The sequence below is a fragment of the Triturus cristatus genome, chromosome 12 (assembly GCF_964204655.1).
Source record: "Triturus cristatus chromosome 12, aTriCri1.1, whole genome shotgun sequence".
Lineage (NCBI taxonomy): Eukaryota > Metazoa > Chordata > Amphibia > Caudata > Salamandridae > Triturus > Triturus cristatus.
The window spans coordinates 157,317,143-157,334,288 of record NC_140595.1 but is presented as its reverse complement, the minus strand read 5'-3'; the positions used below and the strand labels follow the sequence as shown (position 1 = coordinate 157,334,288).

At 42.5% G+C, this 17,146-nt stretch overlaps 1 protein-coding gene across 4 annotated transcripts in view; it reads right to left on the bottom strand.

The window, feature by feature from the left end:
- ITGA10 (integrin subunit alpha 10) overlaps positions 1 to 17,146 on the bottom strand; it is a 307,154-nt gene that overhangs the window by 120,497 nt on the left and 169,511 nt on the right. For all 4 annotated transcript variants that reach the window (XM_085637685.1, XM_085637688.1, XM_085637687.1 and 1 more), the window contains 4 exons: positions 15,660 to 15,825; positions 11,398 to 11,471; positions 8,336 to 8,480; positions 1,685 to 1,833 (listed from right to left, as the gene is read on the bottom strand). In XM_085637685.1, coding sequence (XP_085493811.1) covers positions 1,685 to 1,833; positions 8,336 to 8,480; positions 11,398 to 11,471; positions 15,660 to 15,825 — 534 coding nt within the window. The remainder of the gene's footprint in view (positions 1 to 1,684; positions 1,834 to 8,335; positions 8,481 to 11,397; positions 11,472 to 15,659; positions 15,826 to 17,146) is intronic.

Sequence of the window (17,146 nt, the reverse complement as noted above, 5' to 3'; positions counted from 1 at the left end):
TGAACTTTGGTTCTGCGATGTTAATAATAGGACTGGGCCAGCACTTTTCGGTTGGTGGCAATGTTCTTTAAGAGCCGAGATCAGCACTTCTCTCTAGAACTTCAATGTTATTAATGGGACAAGGCCTGTATTTCCATGCAGGCCGGGGCTGCAATAGTCTTCATGGGACATGACAGGCACTTCTCTATAGGAATGCAATACTGATTTGCATATGGCTGGGTCCAAACTGGGGTAGCAGGGTAAGCAAAAACACTATGCATTAAACCCAGATCTTTGTGATTGGGGGTGAATGTTTGCATTGTTCAGCATTTCATCCATCATTTGATATTGTTGCTGCTATACTGTTAATGCACAGCACGGGTGCTTCTCTGCTTGGTTGCAATAGGGTGAATGGGACAGGGCAATCACTTCTCTACAGGGCCTCAATAATGTTTCTGGTCTGGACAGTCACTCCTCTGCAGGGATGCAGTTCTGTTACTGGGACAGGCTAGGCACATCTCTTCAGGGCTGCTTTACTGTTAATGGACAGCACAGGTGCTTCTCTGCATGGTTGCAGGAGAGTAAATGGGACAGGGCAGGTACTCCTCTATAGGGCTCCAATACTGTTAGTGGACTGGGCAGTTACTTCTCTGCAGGGGTTGCAGTTTTATTACTGGGATGGCACCAGCAATTGTAAAGCACTGCAATACATTTATCAGGACTGTACTAGCCTTTCTTTGCAACTTTTGAAATGAGATGTGCTGAATGGTCTCCTAGGGTGGCAGTACTGTTAAGTTAATGAGATAGTATAAGAACTTCTTAGCAAGACTGCAATACTGTCTTTGAGAAAACTGAGACCGCCCATGCATGGCCACAGGATTGCTGATGGGATAGCAGCAATATATTGTTGCAGGAACGCAAGACCTTTGATGAGAATATGAAGGCCCTTCTCTGCAAGACCGCAAAGCTTTAAGAAGAACGAGGCACCTTATGCATGCCTGCTCCGGGCTTCTAATGGCCGGTAGAAGCCAGGAGCTCCAGCATTCCAATGGTTGTTCACAGCTGTTGTTGTGAACAAAGGCTTTACGGAACCCGAGGAGATTTCAATCCCCTCGGTCTCTGTTAGGATCTTGTTTTACAAATTAGAACATTCTGCCCTCTAGGGGCGGAATGTTCAACTAGCCTTAGAGCCCTACATAGCTGGCCCTACTGACCATTAAAGGCCAGCTCCCTTGTTAAAGGCCCTCCCTACGACTCGGGCCTTTAACGCTGGAGTGGGACTTTAATGGCCGGTAGAGCCCGCTACGGCAGACTCAAAGTCTATAGTAGAACATTGGAATGCTGAGAGCTCCATCGAAGACAGTGGAGTAACTCTGGACTTATAATGGCTGGTATAAGCCCGGAGACCCCATGTTTATCTTCATGTTTCTCTCTTTTTCATTGAGAACATTCTACCCTTGGTGGGTGGAATGTCCTATTAGCCTTATAGCCCTTCTGCCTCGGACTATACTAGTTGTTAAAGGCCCTCTCCTTCGTTATACACCCTCATCTGCTGCTGAGTCCTATAACTCGGGTTCAGGGCTATTAACAACTGGTATAAACCCCAGCAGGTTATAAGGCTGTAGGGGCAAATACATCTAAAGGGCTTTGTCTACCACACTGCAATACTTTACTTAGAAAGTGCTTTGAGGTGTCCTCTACATACCTGCTCTCCCATCAAGGCCTGAGAAATGGAGATGCTCCCATTGGCTTTCATGTCAAACAGGATTACTTTGCCTTTGTGTTTAAACCTGGGGGCGCCAGCGACGTAGAGCGATTTCCCATTCCTTAGCTTGACCGAAGACACTGTGTATCCTGCAAGAGGAAAGCATCACTTATAAACAGGAAGACTGCAGATTTTTGGATAAGGGCGTTTGCTTAAGCAGATGAGAATGGCAACCATCAGAAAAGTCATACATAGTGCACAGCCGACTAAATGACACCGAAGGACCCATTGCGCTGTGTATCACTACACAAAGTAATGCTGCAGGGGGCATCTGCCTTGCATGGAACTATTCTAATCAGGCTACTTATTCAAATGATGTACATTGAAGAAATAACACAGGCAGCCTGCTCCTCCTCCATCTTGTCATATAATAGCCACATGTCAACAAGTTCAATTGAGGCTAAAAATTGTATTTTATTGTACTTATTAAACGCACTGCAATCTATTATATGGGCATGATAGGTTGTGAGGCAGATGTGTCTTTGGGTGAGTTGGACGTAAGATCGGCCTAGTAACTTTAACTACTGGTACAACAGAATGCACATGCCTTACATTTGGAAGAGCATGGGGCACAGATATGGACATCAACCCACTGCAAGTGTTGTTGAGGTTGACATACTAAGGGGCCTATTGACAAAAAGGTCACTCAGTGCAGAAAGTCACCTTGCTGTGCTGCACTGTGTGACGGAAAAGGCAGGAATGCACCATATTTAAGGCAACACGGCACATTCCTGTCTTTTCCCCAGCGCTGCTGTCATTTTGGCAGCCTAGTGCCAATGCAAGGATCCTTGAGCCATGTAGCAATGGTGCCTGTGTTGCACGCAGGATTCTTTTTTAACCTTCCTGTACTAAAACAATCCTGAGAGGCATAGTCCTCTTTCTATGTTTACTGTAGAATGCAGCTCACATAGAAAGAGGAAGGAACGAGGAGAAATAAAGATATTTCTCCTTGATACGTCTCTCCTGGGAAGGCATATCTTTTGGCTCATTCCCAGTTCTACCAGTTGCGGTAAATCAGGGAATGCGTCAAGAACCACATGAGTAGCGTGGGCACACCCAAGCAATGCCCATAAGAGGCCACAATCGCGCAGGGTAAGGTAACAACGCGATTTGCGTTGTGTTGCTTTACTCCAGATTCAAGGAGCCCCTTAGGACCACGCAAAGTGGCCTTGCGCGGCTTCATAATTCTAATTTATGGTTTGTGTTGCGCTTATACCACATTGTGTGGTGCAAATGTGACACAAACCTCTTATAAAGGGGTCCATAAGTATACAGACCCAAACAAACTAGCATCTTCTGTCCCTAGACTCAGATTCATAAGTCTAGGTGGTAATGCCAGTTTGAGGTCCCAGATGCAGCATGGGGAGCCACACACCTCACCTGAAAACATGGCCGCCATCTGCGCTTGCTTTTCTGTGTTTGGGTTTTCACTCCGCTAAGATCTCTAACTAACCCTTTAGCCCTCAAACTCAGAAGCCCCTCGATGGTCTCCTGACACAGGTTTCCACATGCAGGTCTACGAGAACCAAGATTTTAAAGCGGATAGACATGATTAGCGATAAGAGGTCCTGGTACGACAAAAGCGTCTTCCTTCATGGGACCTGGCTACATTGCATCTGGATACAGGAGGTTGGGTTTCAGAAGGGATATTGAGTTTCGCTAGTGATTTTCGGTGTGAAGAAACTGGCTGTTTCAACCTGGTCCAGTCAGCGTGAAATGAGACTCCTGAGACTGCAGAAAATGAATGACATAGGAGTCTTTTGCGAGCGAACTAGTGTCCTCAGTGAATCAGTAGACCTTGGCAACCACCAGTCCTTGATGTGGACCTTCATACTCTGTTCTGCTCTAAGCAAATTCCTGAAAGGCCATCAATTGGAGAAAGACTTGAAATTGTTGCCCAAAAAAGGCAAAACAATGAAGAATTCCTGTAGCCTTTTATTGCAAGGCATGCTTGAGACACATAATCTTAAAAAATAAAAGAACTGGAGTGGCGGAACTAGAAGAACAAATTTGCTGCTCATGGCATAAGACTTAGATGGCAGACCAAAACAGAAAAGCGGTGGCTAATAGTAGACAAACGACCGAGACAATGCTTTCTATTGATATAGCATTAGTGGGGAGTCTGGTAAATAATGGCCCTGTCCCAGAAACCATTAGGAAAGGCGAATCCTCAGGACGGCATGGTATTTCCTACTGAGGTTGTCAATCTTTTAAAGCAACAGTAGGAAGGTGCTATATCATCCTTCAACTCTCCAGTAGGGACTCCTCAGCAAAATACTGCTTGTCAATATCCTCTGTTTTTAAATTTGTGACATAGCCTATCCCCGGGAGCAAAATCTATCTATCTATCTATCTATCTATCTATCTATCTATCTATCTATCTATCTATCTATCTATCTGTCTATCTATCTATCTGTCTATCTATCTATCTATCTATCCCCCCCCCATCCATCCATCCATCCGTCTATCTATGGTATCATAAGCTTAATATGTGTGCAATTTTTTATCTGGTGAATATTTGTGCATTATTAAGAGTATAACTGATAAGAGTCTGGATGCTGTCAGAAGAGCAGCTCTGAATGAGTCTCGGTTCTTAGAAGGAAACTTCTAGTGCATTTTGCAGTCAGGAGCAGAGCTCTGAGAGAATGTATGGTGTGCAGCCAGAATTTCACCCGGTCACACAGGGCCAGAGTCACAAAGACATTTGTTAAATCGCGTATAGAAATTTTCACTCCCACATGGGCCGAGTTTAACATATTTCAGAGATTTCTGTTCTTACATCTGGAATTGTGCCCAGACACAGCTTTCGAGGCATAATCCAGACAGAGCCACGTGAATGCATGTTTTACTGTTGACATTTGTGCAGCAGCACAATTTCTATTCTTTTATATTATTTTTCTTCAAAAGGAGACACTATCCTCTCTACTGAACCCCCTTCCTTCCCCAACTTACTTATGAAGTTTGGGGATGTTCAGTTCCCCTTCCCATCCAGAAAATGTATTTACCCAAACCTTGAGTAAATCTGCGACCATTTCCGAGGTGGAAAGGAGTGTGAGTCGAGTTTGTGAATGAAAACACTTGCATCATGTGGTTCTGGACATTGACAAACTTCCAAGGTGTTTGTGCTTTGAAATGTACACTCTGAAGCCAGTAGATGATGGCATTTACTCCTGCATATGACTTCATCGCTGGGGAGTAGTACTACGTGGAAGAATGTATGACCTAAAGTCACCTTTTGGAATTTCTTGTAGTTGTAAATCTAGCCTGTGTGTCTGGTTTACCTGCCCATTTGAGTTTGTGAAGGGGCCCAACAATGCCTCGGTCAGTCATATTAAGATCTGCCTTTAAAAGAGAACACATATTGTCACATGTTAAACTATAAATTAAATTTCAAGTGATTCTTTAAATTGATTTCCCAACTTCAACAGGCGGGCATTAATAGTGAACATGCTGTCTAAAAGTGAGCATTCCATACCACGTCTAATTTACATTTTTTGAGAAAATATGTTTTATAATTCACATCTATACTCCACCTTTCAAAAAAGTTGCATGGAGGCGACGACGGTGTAAACCACTCTGCATAAAAAAGATGTGGCTGGTCCTAGAATTACTCGTTCAGTGTCAGAATTCTGTTATATCCCGGTGAGGTTGTAGTGTAGGAGGCTGCTGGACACTGAAGTGACACACTGGCCAGCACCCCCAATCTGGAAATCATTCTAGCACCTCTAGTATGTCAGGAAGAAGCAATCGTACCACACAAAGTTCATGTCCTTCTCTTGAATGAGATTTTTTATAAAGTACAGGAGATATACAAGTATCTACAGTTCACTAAGACGCTAACCCGAAGAAAAGTACATCTTAATAGATTTATTTTTTATTTGTTTATAACTGTAGCGCATCCTGACATTGTTATATTATAGACCGTGCTTAATTTGAGCCCATATTTGCCTCTCTCAATACCGGCTCTTATGGCAATTCACCACATGGTGGCGCTACATGTCTATTTTTAAGGCGAGCACATCACCAGAGAGTTTAATAGTTCAAAATGCATTAAAAATTCATATTACTAACTGCCAGGCCAGTCTTATATCTTTGGGGGCCTCAAATTGTCTGAATTTGCACACCTGTAGGAGTGCAATGTTAGTAGTTTTGGCTTGTTATTGGCATTAGTAGCAGGGCAGGGGAAATGGGTAGTTCAAGCTGCAGTGGACTCTTGAGAAGGGTCCTGGCACTTTCTTTTGAACATTTTTCTTTTTTTTTTTTTACTCAAATTAAGCACCGGTATAAACTTTCCCACAAGGACCCCAATAGGCCTTTAGAAAAAGTCCAGAGCTTTGAGAATGCAAAGGAACCCTGATGTACTTTGCGACTGGCTCCCATTGAATAGTGACCAACAGTTATTCTCGTCATGGATTGGCAGACTGGAAGTTTGGGATATATTGGGTGCATTTGGAAGGTGTGAAGAATCATAATAGTTTATTGGCTCAGACACAACCTTTCTCCATTCAATGCGGCGTGAGGCTCCGCCCAGAAGTAACTGCGTTACCTCCAGGTTTTATCTTGACTAGCGAACAATGCTAGAAGGGTTCTGGTAAATTCCATGAATTATCTGTGCTTTAAACTACAATCTCACCTTCCAGCATCGCTTTGGTACAAATGGTTTTCACTCTGTCTTCTTTGGCAATAGGAGACACTGAGGGTTCCTTCCACCCCAAGTGTATTTCTCTCTAGACCACAGGCCTCCAACCTTTTCTCAAACAAGAGCTACTTAAGTTCCACAAAACTCCTTAGAAGCTACTCATATTATTAGAGTTGTAACAGTGACCACAGCAGGCAAGATTACATCATTGGCACCATATCCAAGATTGCTAGCAGTGATCATTTTAGTGCATCTGGCCCACTGGCCAGCAGTAAAGTAAAAAAGCAGTGGCGGCCGGTAGGGTTTGGATGGAGGAGGGCGGACGGAACACACACACATGCACACATACACATAACACTCACAACCATGCACTCACACAAACACATTAATTCACAACACTCTTTCCCAAACATTCATACATGCACGCACGCACCAAACAATTTAAAAATAAAATAAAACACACTTACCTGCAGCCAGCTTTGCGCTGCCTCGGCGGTTCAGAAGGCTTGGGACTGCTGCCGTCCCTCATTGGCTGGAGGGAAGGCAGCAGTCCCAACATCATCACAGAGTGGGATGGGGTCAGTGAGACTACTGACCCCACCCCACTGTGAGATGAAGTGTCACTGATTGACACTCGACTCTGGCCCAGCAAAGTTCAGTTCAGGCAGCCAGGAGCCAGCGCTAAATGCGCATGTCTTGCTCCTGGCTGCTGGAACTGAATGTGAACAGTGTCTGTCAGGCTGACCTTTGTTCAGCCTGACAGAGTCTGTTCCTATGGGGCAAAAGGTGGAGGGGGTTGGCCCCTCCACCCCAAATGACAGGCCGCGCCTGAAAAAATGGTTAATCGATGGTGGATGACTCTACATGCACTATACATATAAACTGTAGCTACAATGCCACTGGCACATCAAGTTAACAATGCTTGTATTAAGTTGCTCAAATGCCGCCTTTTTTTATCACTCAAATATCACCTTTAAATCTGTTTTGAGAATTCAATCACTTTTTCTCCAAACATTAGCTGGGAGTTCTGAAAATAAACACATTTTCGTCTCGAATAAACACTTTTCAATTTTGGTATACATATTTTAATTCAACCAAGCAAAAGTTTTCAATTTAGTAGGCTGGGCTGCGACCAGGAGAGCGACTCGCAGATAGCTGGAGAGGTACTAGCAGCTCACAAGACACTTGGGGAAGCCTGCCCTAGACAAATACAGGGGACATGGATAGAACAGTGATTGGCAGTGACCATTCCAACAGTGTGGACTTCAATTACCCAGAATTCCACTCTTGCACAACTATCGAGTAAAGTTTATGGAGCAGGTTTTTTAGATACAGATAATCCCCAGAAGAAGGCTGGGGAGAGGATGTAGCCTAATGGCTAGGGCGGTCGACCTCAAACCTGGGGAACTGGGTTTGAGCCTCGACACCCCTCAACATCCTCTGATTCTGGGCAAATGACTTAATCTCCTTGTGCCTAAGAAAAATGAATGTCCTTGTGTAACGCAACTGGTGCCCCAGGGGCTTAACACAGGCCCCCCACAGCCCCCGTGGTGCGGGGGGCCCCAAGCTCCAGGGGGCCCCCTCAGCACAGCTGTCTGGCTGCAGAGCTCCAGATTGAGCCAGGAGGGAGCCCCTCCATGTGCCTTGCAGGAAGACCCCCTCGAGTTTCGTTACGCCAGCGTGGTGCTCATGTAAAGTGCCCTGATTCCCGATACCTTCGGATCAAGTTCGCGCTATGAAAAAACTCAGAAAAAAAAAAAGGAAGCACAGTTAGAAACAAGGACTCGCCTATGTGCCTGCTTAACCTCTTCAGTGCCCATGACGAGATAGTCTCGTCATGGAGCACGGTTGCGCTGTGCCCATGACGAGACTATCTCGTCATGGACCCCGCCCACTAATGCAACGCCCGGCACAGGAGGGGGAAAGGGCGTGGCACAGAAGGGGTTAATTACCCAGGTAGGCTGCATGGTTCTTGAGTTTTACCGGGAACTCTTTCTCGAAAGCTTCCCTTGGAGGGATGATCTGGCCATGTTTAGTCTCCTTGAGAACAGCGCCATCCCAGTCATAGGCTCCAACAGTGCCGAAGAGAATCCCATCCTGCAACAAGCATGAAATGAAAATCAAACTCATGACACCCCTGCAGATCTACATTTGAACGAAAAGTTAGGAAAACTATTGTTGTGAACCCTAACCCGAGATGTCAACTAGAGATGGCCGCATCTGAATACCCTGGCAGATGAAGAGAGTGAGTCTGCAGCCTAGATCAGTAATGTGTCAAAGAACTAGGGGCCAGATATACTGAGCATGATAAAGGCCGCAAACATTCCAATCCGGTGTTTACAACCATGAACATACTTTTCAAAGTACTGAAGCCATTTTAGGTGTCTTTACACTATCCACAATTTGTGATCAAGTTCACTAATATCTGTGAGGTAGGTCAGATTAAGACCCACTCTGAATCAGAATTATACAAACCGCCTTATTAGTATATAGGGGCCTTCATTTAAATTCTCTACTGGTCACAAAAATACCAGTCGCAAATTACGACCAGATTTTTTAGACCAATTCTTTCTTCTTTGCCAGTACTTGGCACAAGATGACTCAAGTGTGGTTTCTACAACCGGCTTTAAAAGGCAAACCAGACAGGTAGCTGGTAAAATGCACAACCGTTTAGTGGATGTGTTATAATTATTGTGTTCTCAATCCAATTTCCAAGGGGCTAATGTTCATAAAAATAAAACCATCAACAAGGGGACTAACTAACTCCCTTGTTGTCCTTCTTAGCATGGGTTATTTGACACTATATTGAAGTCAATTACATCGACCTACAATCAGTGGCTTAGATTTCATTGTGCTACATATCCTCCCAATATAATCCGATGAAAACCGATTGTCTTGATGTATCTTTCACTTTACAACTTCCACAAGAAGTAATCAAAAGGAAGCGCTGCAGCTAGGATAAGAACCCTTGTATGTGGGCCAGAGAGCAGAGAGTATTCTGAAGGACTAAAATGTGTGTCTTAATGTATTCGGTGCTTAATAGTCTGGAGTGCACTATCGGGTTGGATCAGTGGCTGATGGACAGATTGTTTTAGGACTCAGGGTGGATCCTCAATTCTCCAAAGTCCCACAGACCGGTACATGTTTCTTCAGATTTGATTGGTCACTCCTGGGCCATAGGACCGGTACATTTGCTCCCTGATTGGCCATGATCCTTCCATGCCAGATGCATGGTCGAAACTTTCAATGATGTGTCCTACTGTGTGCTGCTTGAGTGAAAGGTATGAATACTCGACTACTGCCTCTAGCAGAGGAGTTTCTATTTGGTTTATTTTGCATCTTTTGCTATCCAGATTTCAATCAGCCCTGGATTCACCTGATTTGTTTCCCAGAGCTAATATTCTGGACACTTCCTGTGTGCTTATAGGTATGGGTTTTAATGGCATTGCTGTTAAGAAAGACCGATTGTTTTGAATAAGCTTACAGGGGGCCTTGTGTGCATCTCCTTGAACTCGTTCCCCTTTTCAGCTAGCCGCTCTCAGCTATTGGCTTGAAACTTTATCAATCACAGCTCAGTCCAGTGGTGTATTTGCCTCTCAGCTAAGTGTTATTGGTGGTTTGGATGCATTGTTCCTCCTCACAAGAGTGCTTAAATGACAAAGCATGAGGGACTATTTGACGTTGTATACGTATACTTAGTACGCCACATTGTTGCATTAAAATCTTAGAGGTGCCTACATTTTATATCCAAATCAATCAAGGTTTAAAAATATGATATAGTTCAATTGCTTTTTTGTTGTTTTTATCAGTGTCTGTGTTTGAGTCTGATCTTGCTACAGCCGCTACTTTAGTTCTTCTTTTTTGACCTTTTGGGACACCTGACCCCAAGATGGTCTTTCCAGTTTCTGAAGTCTTTGACACCATCTTGGGGGGTCAGGCATCCAGATGCACAAAGCGAGGAGCCAACAACATCACCCTTCCCATCTCGCCTTATGTTTCTCTCCTTCTATTTTTTCCCATCCCCCTCATTCCTCCCTCATGCCCTTCCCTTTTGGTGTTTTCTGCTTCTCCTTCTTCCACCAGCTCTCCTTTCCCAGTCTCTTGTCACCAGTGCCCACGGCAATGAAAGATAGTCTCTAGTGAAGGTTTCCTTGCCCTACTTACAGTCCTATTTTTCTTTCTATATGAAATGAAGGTCAGTAGGTAAGAGGGCCTTTATTGTAGTCTTTTCTTTCTTTCTGTGTCACAGAAACGTTAAGGGGGTATAATGAGCCTTCCCTTGCATTCTAACCATAAACAAACATGGATATAAAAGCAAGACCGTGATTGAAGCTAACGGAACATTTAAAATGGGCAGTTTTTATTTCTTAGATTCGTATAGCTTTACCATGCGCTCTATGTCCATATATAGCAATGAAACCTAAACCTATTGTCTTTGCCAACCTTTTGATTTGCTATCATCCAAGTACAGATAGTCATCTCCACTTACAAGCCAAGTCTTTGTAAAGCTTGGGAGACATGGCATCATTTTGTGATATCTCCAAAGTGCTAATGACTTTATTTTGCATTTTGGGGGTATGCTATGATGTTATGAGGATGATCCATGCACATTAAAGTGATACAGCCTTGCAAAAGTTATTACTGGCAGATCTACCCTTTCTACTTCTTGCACAAGGTGTTGAAGTTTCCAAAGCAGCTTAAAATTGTACCTACCATGTTTTTTGTCACCAGGTTTTACCTCGTGAAATGTTATTGGGGAAATTACGGCTGCGCGTGGATTCTGGACAACGGGGTACATCTAATAAACTCAGAATCCCAATCTCATTTGAAATCACTGTTTTCTGCCAAGTGGAAATTGCGGACACTTGTAGTGAGGGCTTTAGTTCTATACTTTTTCCTGTTATTTACCATGAGCACACATACATTGCTGTATTGAGGAATTAAGATTAATACCAACTCCAGGCATACAAAAGAGGCGTGACTGTGCTGCACTTGTGCATATGAACTTTCTTACCTCCAACAGATGGGTGGAAAATCCAATCTGAGACATCTCCAGTTCGAAGGAACTTTCATTATATCCGTGTGTCCCTGTGAGCAAACAGCGATCAGACTTTGAACTAGTGAAGCCAGACAAGCATCTTTCCCATTTGTGACAAGTTTAAGATGCAACACAGACCTTGCAACATTATAAATATTGAATCAGAAGCAAGATGATTGCATTGCATCTTATGACGTGTATTGCATGTAAAGCCCTGTATGTATGTTTATTAAAACACCATATTAAACACTACTTATGGCAAAAGAAGGGAATATATCATAAAATGCATTAGGAAAGTTCTCAATCACAGTTTTTGTTTTTTTAAACGTCCAAGTGATTTCATCAAACTATCAAAAGAAAATGGTCTGAACTAATTCCTAGGGTAAATCCTTGAATGTAGAAGTTTGGGGGCTTGTAGTTTGTATTTTCACTCAAAAGTACCCACACTGTAGAACTTATGCACATAATCATTACAGTTGTTGTGCGAGTTATGGATTGCAGAGTTAACCATAAATTGCATATTTCAGTGGTTTTCGGGTTTTAATTCGCACCCATTAATGCACCTGTGATTTTTAAGTGAATTTCTGAGATTTTTCTTTTAACATATGTTAATGTGTTCCAACCAAAGGTAACCATAATTTCACTTTCACCTTGTTTTTCAGCGAATTTCTGGGTTTCTTTTGGATCTTGCGCAACATTGAACTTCTCTAAAAGCATACCTTACTTACCCGCTTCTCATGGGTTTCCGAGTCGGGGTTTGAGGACATTTGGAGCCATGATGAGGTCTGTGAATTCTGCCTTGGGGTCCTTGGACCAGGGGAAAATATATATATTTATTTTTACATTACCATCTCGAGAAGTACTAAATATATTTTGCCGATTTAGAATTTTTTGTTTTGCTAATAACTTCTGAGCCAAATATATATGCCTGTTCTGTAGGGTAGGCAACATTGTTTAGGGACTACTAATAGTGTTGCTGTCACTTGATGAACCTACAAGTCATTAGGTACACACTGAATCCACCAAAAACTGCCCAACTGAGTTATACCAAACTTCTCTTGAAGATAGAATTTATCTATTTTTTTAAAATAACTATTTTGATTGTTTTCAAGAATTAACAGAGTCATAACTTCTTTGATGTACACATATTGCCAACTGGAGCGTATAACCTCCATTCAAGATTTCCCCAATAGTATTTTCTTGTGTATCCTATGCGTGGACTTATTCTGAATGTCATGTGCACTTGTTGTATGTCCTACTGTTTCACCAGTGGCCAGGATAGTGAGGGAAAGAAAGAGGAGGGGGATGGATGTTATACAAAGCAGAACATCGAACATGTCTGTTCTTTCCAGTACAGTTTGGGCCTAAGGCTGTGCTTTTTTTTAGCCTTCCTCCATCTTGCCTTGTCTCGTCTCCATCGCCCAGTTTTTGGGGGGTGTCATTGGCTATCCACTGCATGGCTATTGCCTTCTTGGCCAGGATCACTGCTAAATTTGTAAACCAAGCTGCTGTTATTTTTCTTGGTACAAGCGAATCATTGGGATTGCAGTGCAGCAAGGAGGGGGGATTGGGGGTTGGGGGGGCATTTGAATCGGTCCACCTTGGGTAGCACGAATTTTGGAGGCGGCGCCCCCCCCCATCTCTTACATGCTGCCGTCGCGGGGCATCGGCATGGAAATCCCCAGCCCTCAGCTCTTACACACGGCAGCGGGGTGGCAAATGCAGAGGCCACCATGGGTGGCCATAGGTCTAGCTACGCTACTGTGAGATTGTTTAACCTTCTGAATGTTCAACTTCTTACATGATAAAATTCCAGTGTCTTACTATTATGTACATACCCAGAACTTGTGTAATACAATAGCATGATCGGCACTGCACCTCGGGCACTGACCCAATCCTGCCGGGTACATCCTGTGAAGTCGATGAGGTGTTAAGTAAGTAAAACACAACAATTTAAATTTTATTAACTCAAATCTAGATTTTCTGTAGACAGATAGTGTGTCCCCCATTTGCATGTACATTCCATACCTGTGAATTCCTTCCCGATGTCTCTGGACCAGCTATCTCTTAATGGCTGCAACGATACTCCGATCATGCTCAGCCTAGCTGCATACAATTGTGCCACTATCTTCCTTCCTTGCCTATTTTCAGCAAGGCAGCTAGTTTAGTGTGTGCCAACAGGATGCTGGGAGAGCCAGACCAGAGCCCTTGATGCTATGAACCACTGCATCAAAGGTTAGGAATTCTCACTGCTATTGGATAAGTGTCTTGTTGGATAGCAAAAGGATGCAGAAGGTCTCCACCATAGAAATCTTCCATTGTACGCCGCCTGGCTTCTTCCCAGGCTGTTGAGATCAGATTTTAAAGTTTAGGCAGACACCCTGTTGGGAGCGCTGGAGCAAAGGACATCTTCGTGTAGGTTTATGAGTGATCCTCTTCCTATGGGATCATCTATGTGCATCCACTGGCACTTCGGTAAGTATCTGCTGCTTCGAGAGGGCACATAGGTTTGTCCAGCCATCACTAATTGTATTATACCCAAACTGAATCTCCTGGTTATCCGTTTGCACCCACCATTGCCAGCCCACTGCAACTGTGCAGGCACTGAGCCCCTCCATCCACTTAACCCCTACACCTGCTTGACTTGGAAGCTGATGCTTATCTAATGTGAGCTTGTGTCTTTGTCGCCCCTAATCTACATCCTCCAATACTGTGTTTATTGCAGTGAAAAGTTATCTCGCTGACACATGTGATAGCACTAAGTAAAGGAGTCTTTCGCAGTACCTCCATCTATTCATGGCTTTTCTGCCCAATGTTGACAGTAGTATGGCTTTCCAGATGGATGCTGGATCCCTAGTCCTGCTGAGTATCCCTCAGTACATTGCCCTCAACTAGCTCGGCTTTAGATTGTAGATTTAGACCCCTAAATGTTTGAAGGTCCCCAGATTCCACTCCAGTTCGAGGGCCCGCAGGTCCTGTGGATGAGGCCTCTGTTGCCAGTCTAAGGGGGACCACTGATGACTTCTCCCTCTTTACTGTTAGTCCCAACTCCCTGCCGAAGAGCTCCAGCCATGCCAGTGTCCGCTGTAGTCCAAGCTCTGCGATACTCAAACCAGAATTAATTTCTTAGTAGGTTCTTTTTCGGTTTGGTGTAAATCTGTCTAGTACCTTTTGAGATATTTGTGTTACAAAATTATGTTGGGAGGCCTAGAAAGTTATGCATGTATGTGTTTACACCAATAACCCCAGTATCACACAAAATATCTGCACTAAATTTGGCAGACAATTAAACCATTCTCCTAGTTCCGGTTCCACAGTTTGTGCAGAAAGTTGTTGTGGCAGACCCAAGAGTAGCATTTCCCATTTTAAGTCCTGCAGGAATGTTTGCTCCAAACACCAAACTAGGCATGGTGATTAAACTTTAATCAGACTCGACCAATTTGGTTTGGGTTACTGATGTTGGACAGAGCAGATGGTGTGTGCAAAGCATGGCTATAGGACTGCTGTTCACCTAATGTCTGCACTCCTGAAGGCCCTATGGCTCATGATTTCACATGATGCTTCACATCACATTACAAATAAACTCATCAGTGACATCACAGTTGACACCACTGACCACATCACCATTGTAATAATTGGTTATTTGGCAGAAGGTTTTCCAGGCCCTGCTTTCCATACTGGTCTATGGGCACAGGGACTTAAGAAGTTCACGGCGGGAGATGTGGTGCCACAGCTACTTTAGTAGATGCTCATTGCACATGCAAGGTGCTTACGTTATTGCTCTGTACCATGTCATGAGAGGCTCCAAGATCCTGATGACAACTCCAAATAAACTCCAGGATAAATGCTTGCAAATAAAGTTAGACAGTTCTGAGCGATTCTGAGATGCCTCGAGGAGACACTCCATCAACTATCTCTCCATTTGTAAGTAGCATAAACATGTCTGCGTAAATAGGTTTCATTGTTTGTTTGAGATTGGGATATGGTCAATGCTTACAAATGTAGACTGGTCTACTCAAAGGTCTCAGAGATTCCTGGCAACCAATGTATGGAAAAACTCTAGGCAAAGTCAGTAATATGTCTAGTGATCCCAAATCTTCATCAGTAATTCAAACCCAATGTACCACGCAGGTGTACTCACCAGCACCATAGGTTTGTCCAAGCAGTATTCTTTCTTGTGCAAAGCTAAATAAAGCAACATGTAAGGACAGTGATAAAGAATGATGCACTTATAGTACCTTCAAGACTAAATATTCTGTCTCCCAAAGCATCCACAATGTCGTTCAGGGCAGCTTCATCTGTGACGTTAAAAAAGAACTTCTCATCGGGGTCACTGGCGATATATTTAATTTCGTTGATGAAGGTATTGGGGTCCTGCTGACGTCGCGTGTAGTGGCCTAGGACCTGAGGAAATAGAAAGTTCAGACTAAGAATGAGGATTCTCTGAAATCATAGCACCAGATCAAATGATTATAAGAATTGTTTGAAGATTGTCTCATCCATCAACCCACGCGGACGACAAACATGTGCTAGCAACAGGCGATTAGGGATGACGATAGTTCAATTCCTCATCTGTCTTATTGTCTTGGTGAAAGACCAAAATATAGAATCCAAAATATAGACAGGACAGAATATCGACTCTGAAATATAGATAGGACAGAATATCGAATTATCAAAATATAGATAGGTCAGAATATTAAAAATTGGGGTATGAAATATCAATTTCCATAATATAGAATTTGAAAATATAGATTTATTATCGAATTTAAAAATATAGATTTCCATAATATCGATTTTTTTTAGTGTTATGTATGGTAATATATGTGTTAAAATTATGCATTATTTTTGTAATGTATGTTTATCTTTTTTTAAACTAATGAATGTTATGTAATTTAATTTTTGCGTAATTTAATTCCGTAGCGGGTTGTGGGTTTATAGGGAAATAGGCTGGGAAGTAATTTAATTATGGTAAATTAAATATGAATTATATTTATATGTTTTGATAATTAATTGATTGATAATTAATTATTAATTGGCAATTAATTTGTATAATTGCTAATTAATTTATATTAATAGATTAATTGATAATTATGTTAATTGTATTTTTTATTATTAGGAGCGGGTTGTGGGTTTATAGGGGAATTGGGTGGGAAGTAAATTAATTGTAATAAAGTAAATATTAATTTTTATTTATATGTATTGATAATTAATTGATAATTTTTATTAATTGGTAATAAAATTTTTCCAATGGTAATTAATTTTTATTAATTGGTAATTATTTTTAATTAATTGGTAATTATTTTTTTTAATTAAATTTTTATTGGTATTGATAATTAATGTAATCTTATTTTAATATTAAATCATTACTTTCCCTACTGTTGCACTCTCGGAGTGGGAATAGTATTTTTTACCCTCCCGCTATCCAACTCTTTCCCTACTTTTGCACTCACTGGAGTGGGAATAGTAATTTTTACCCTCCCGCTATCCAACTCTTTCCCTGCTGTTGCACTCACTGGAGGGAAAATAGTAATTTTTACCATCCCGCTATCCAATGCTTTCCCTACTGTTGCACTCTCTGGAGTGGGAATAGTAATGTTTACCCTCCCTCTATCCAATGCTTTCCCTACTGTTGCACTCACTGGAGTGGAAATAGTAATTTTTACCCTCCCGCTATCCAACGCTTTCCCTACTGTTGCACTCTCTGGAGTGGGAATAGTAACTTTTA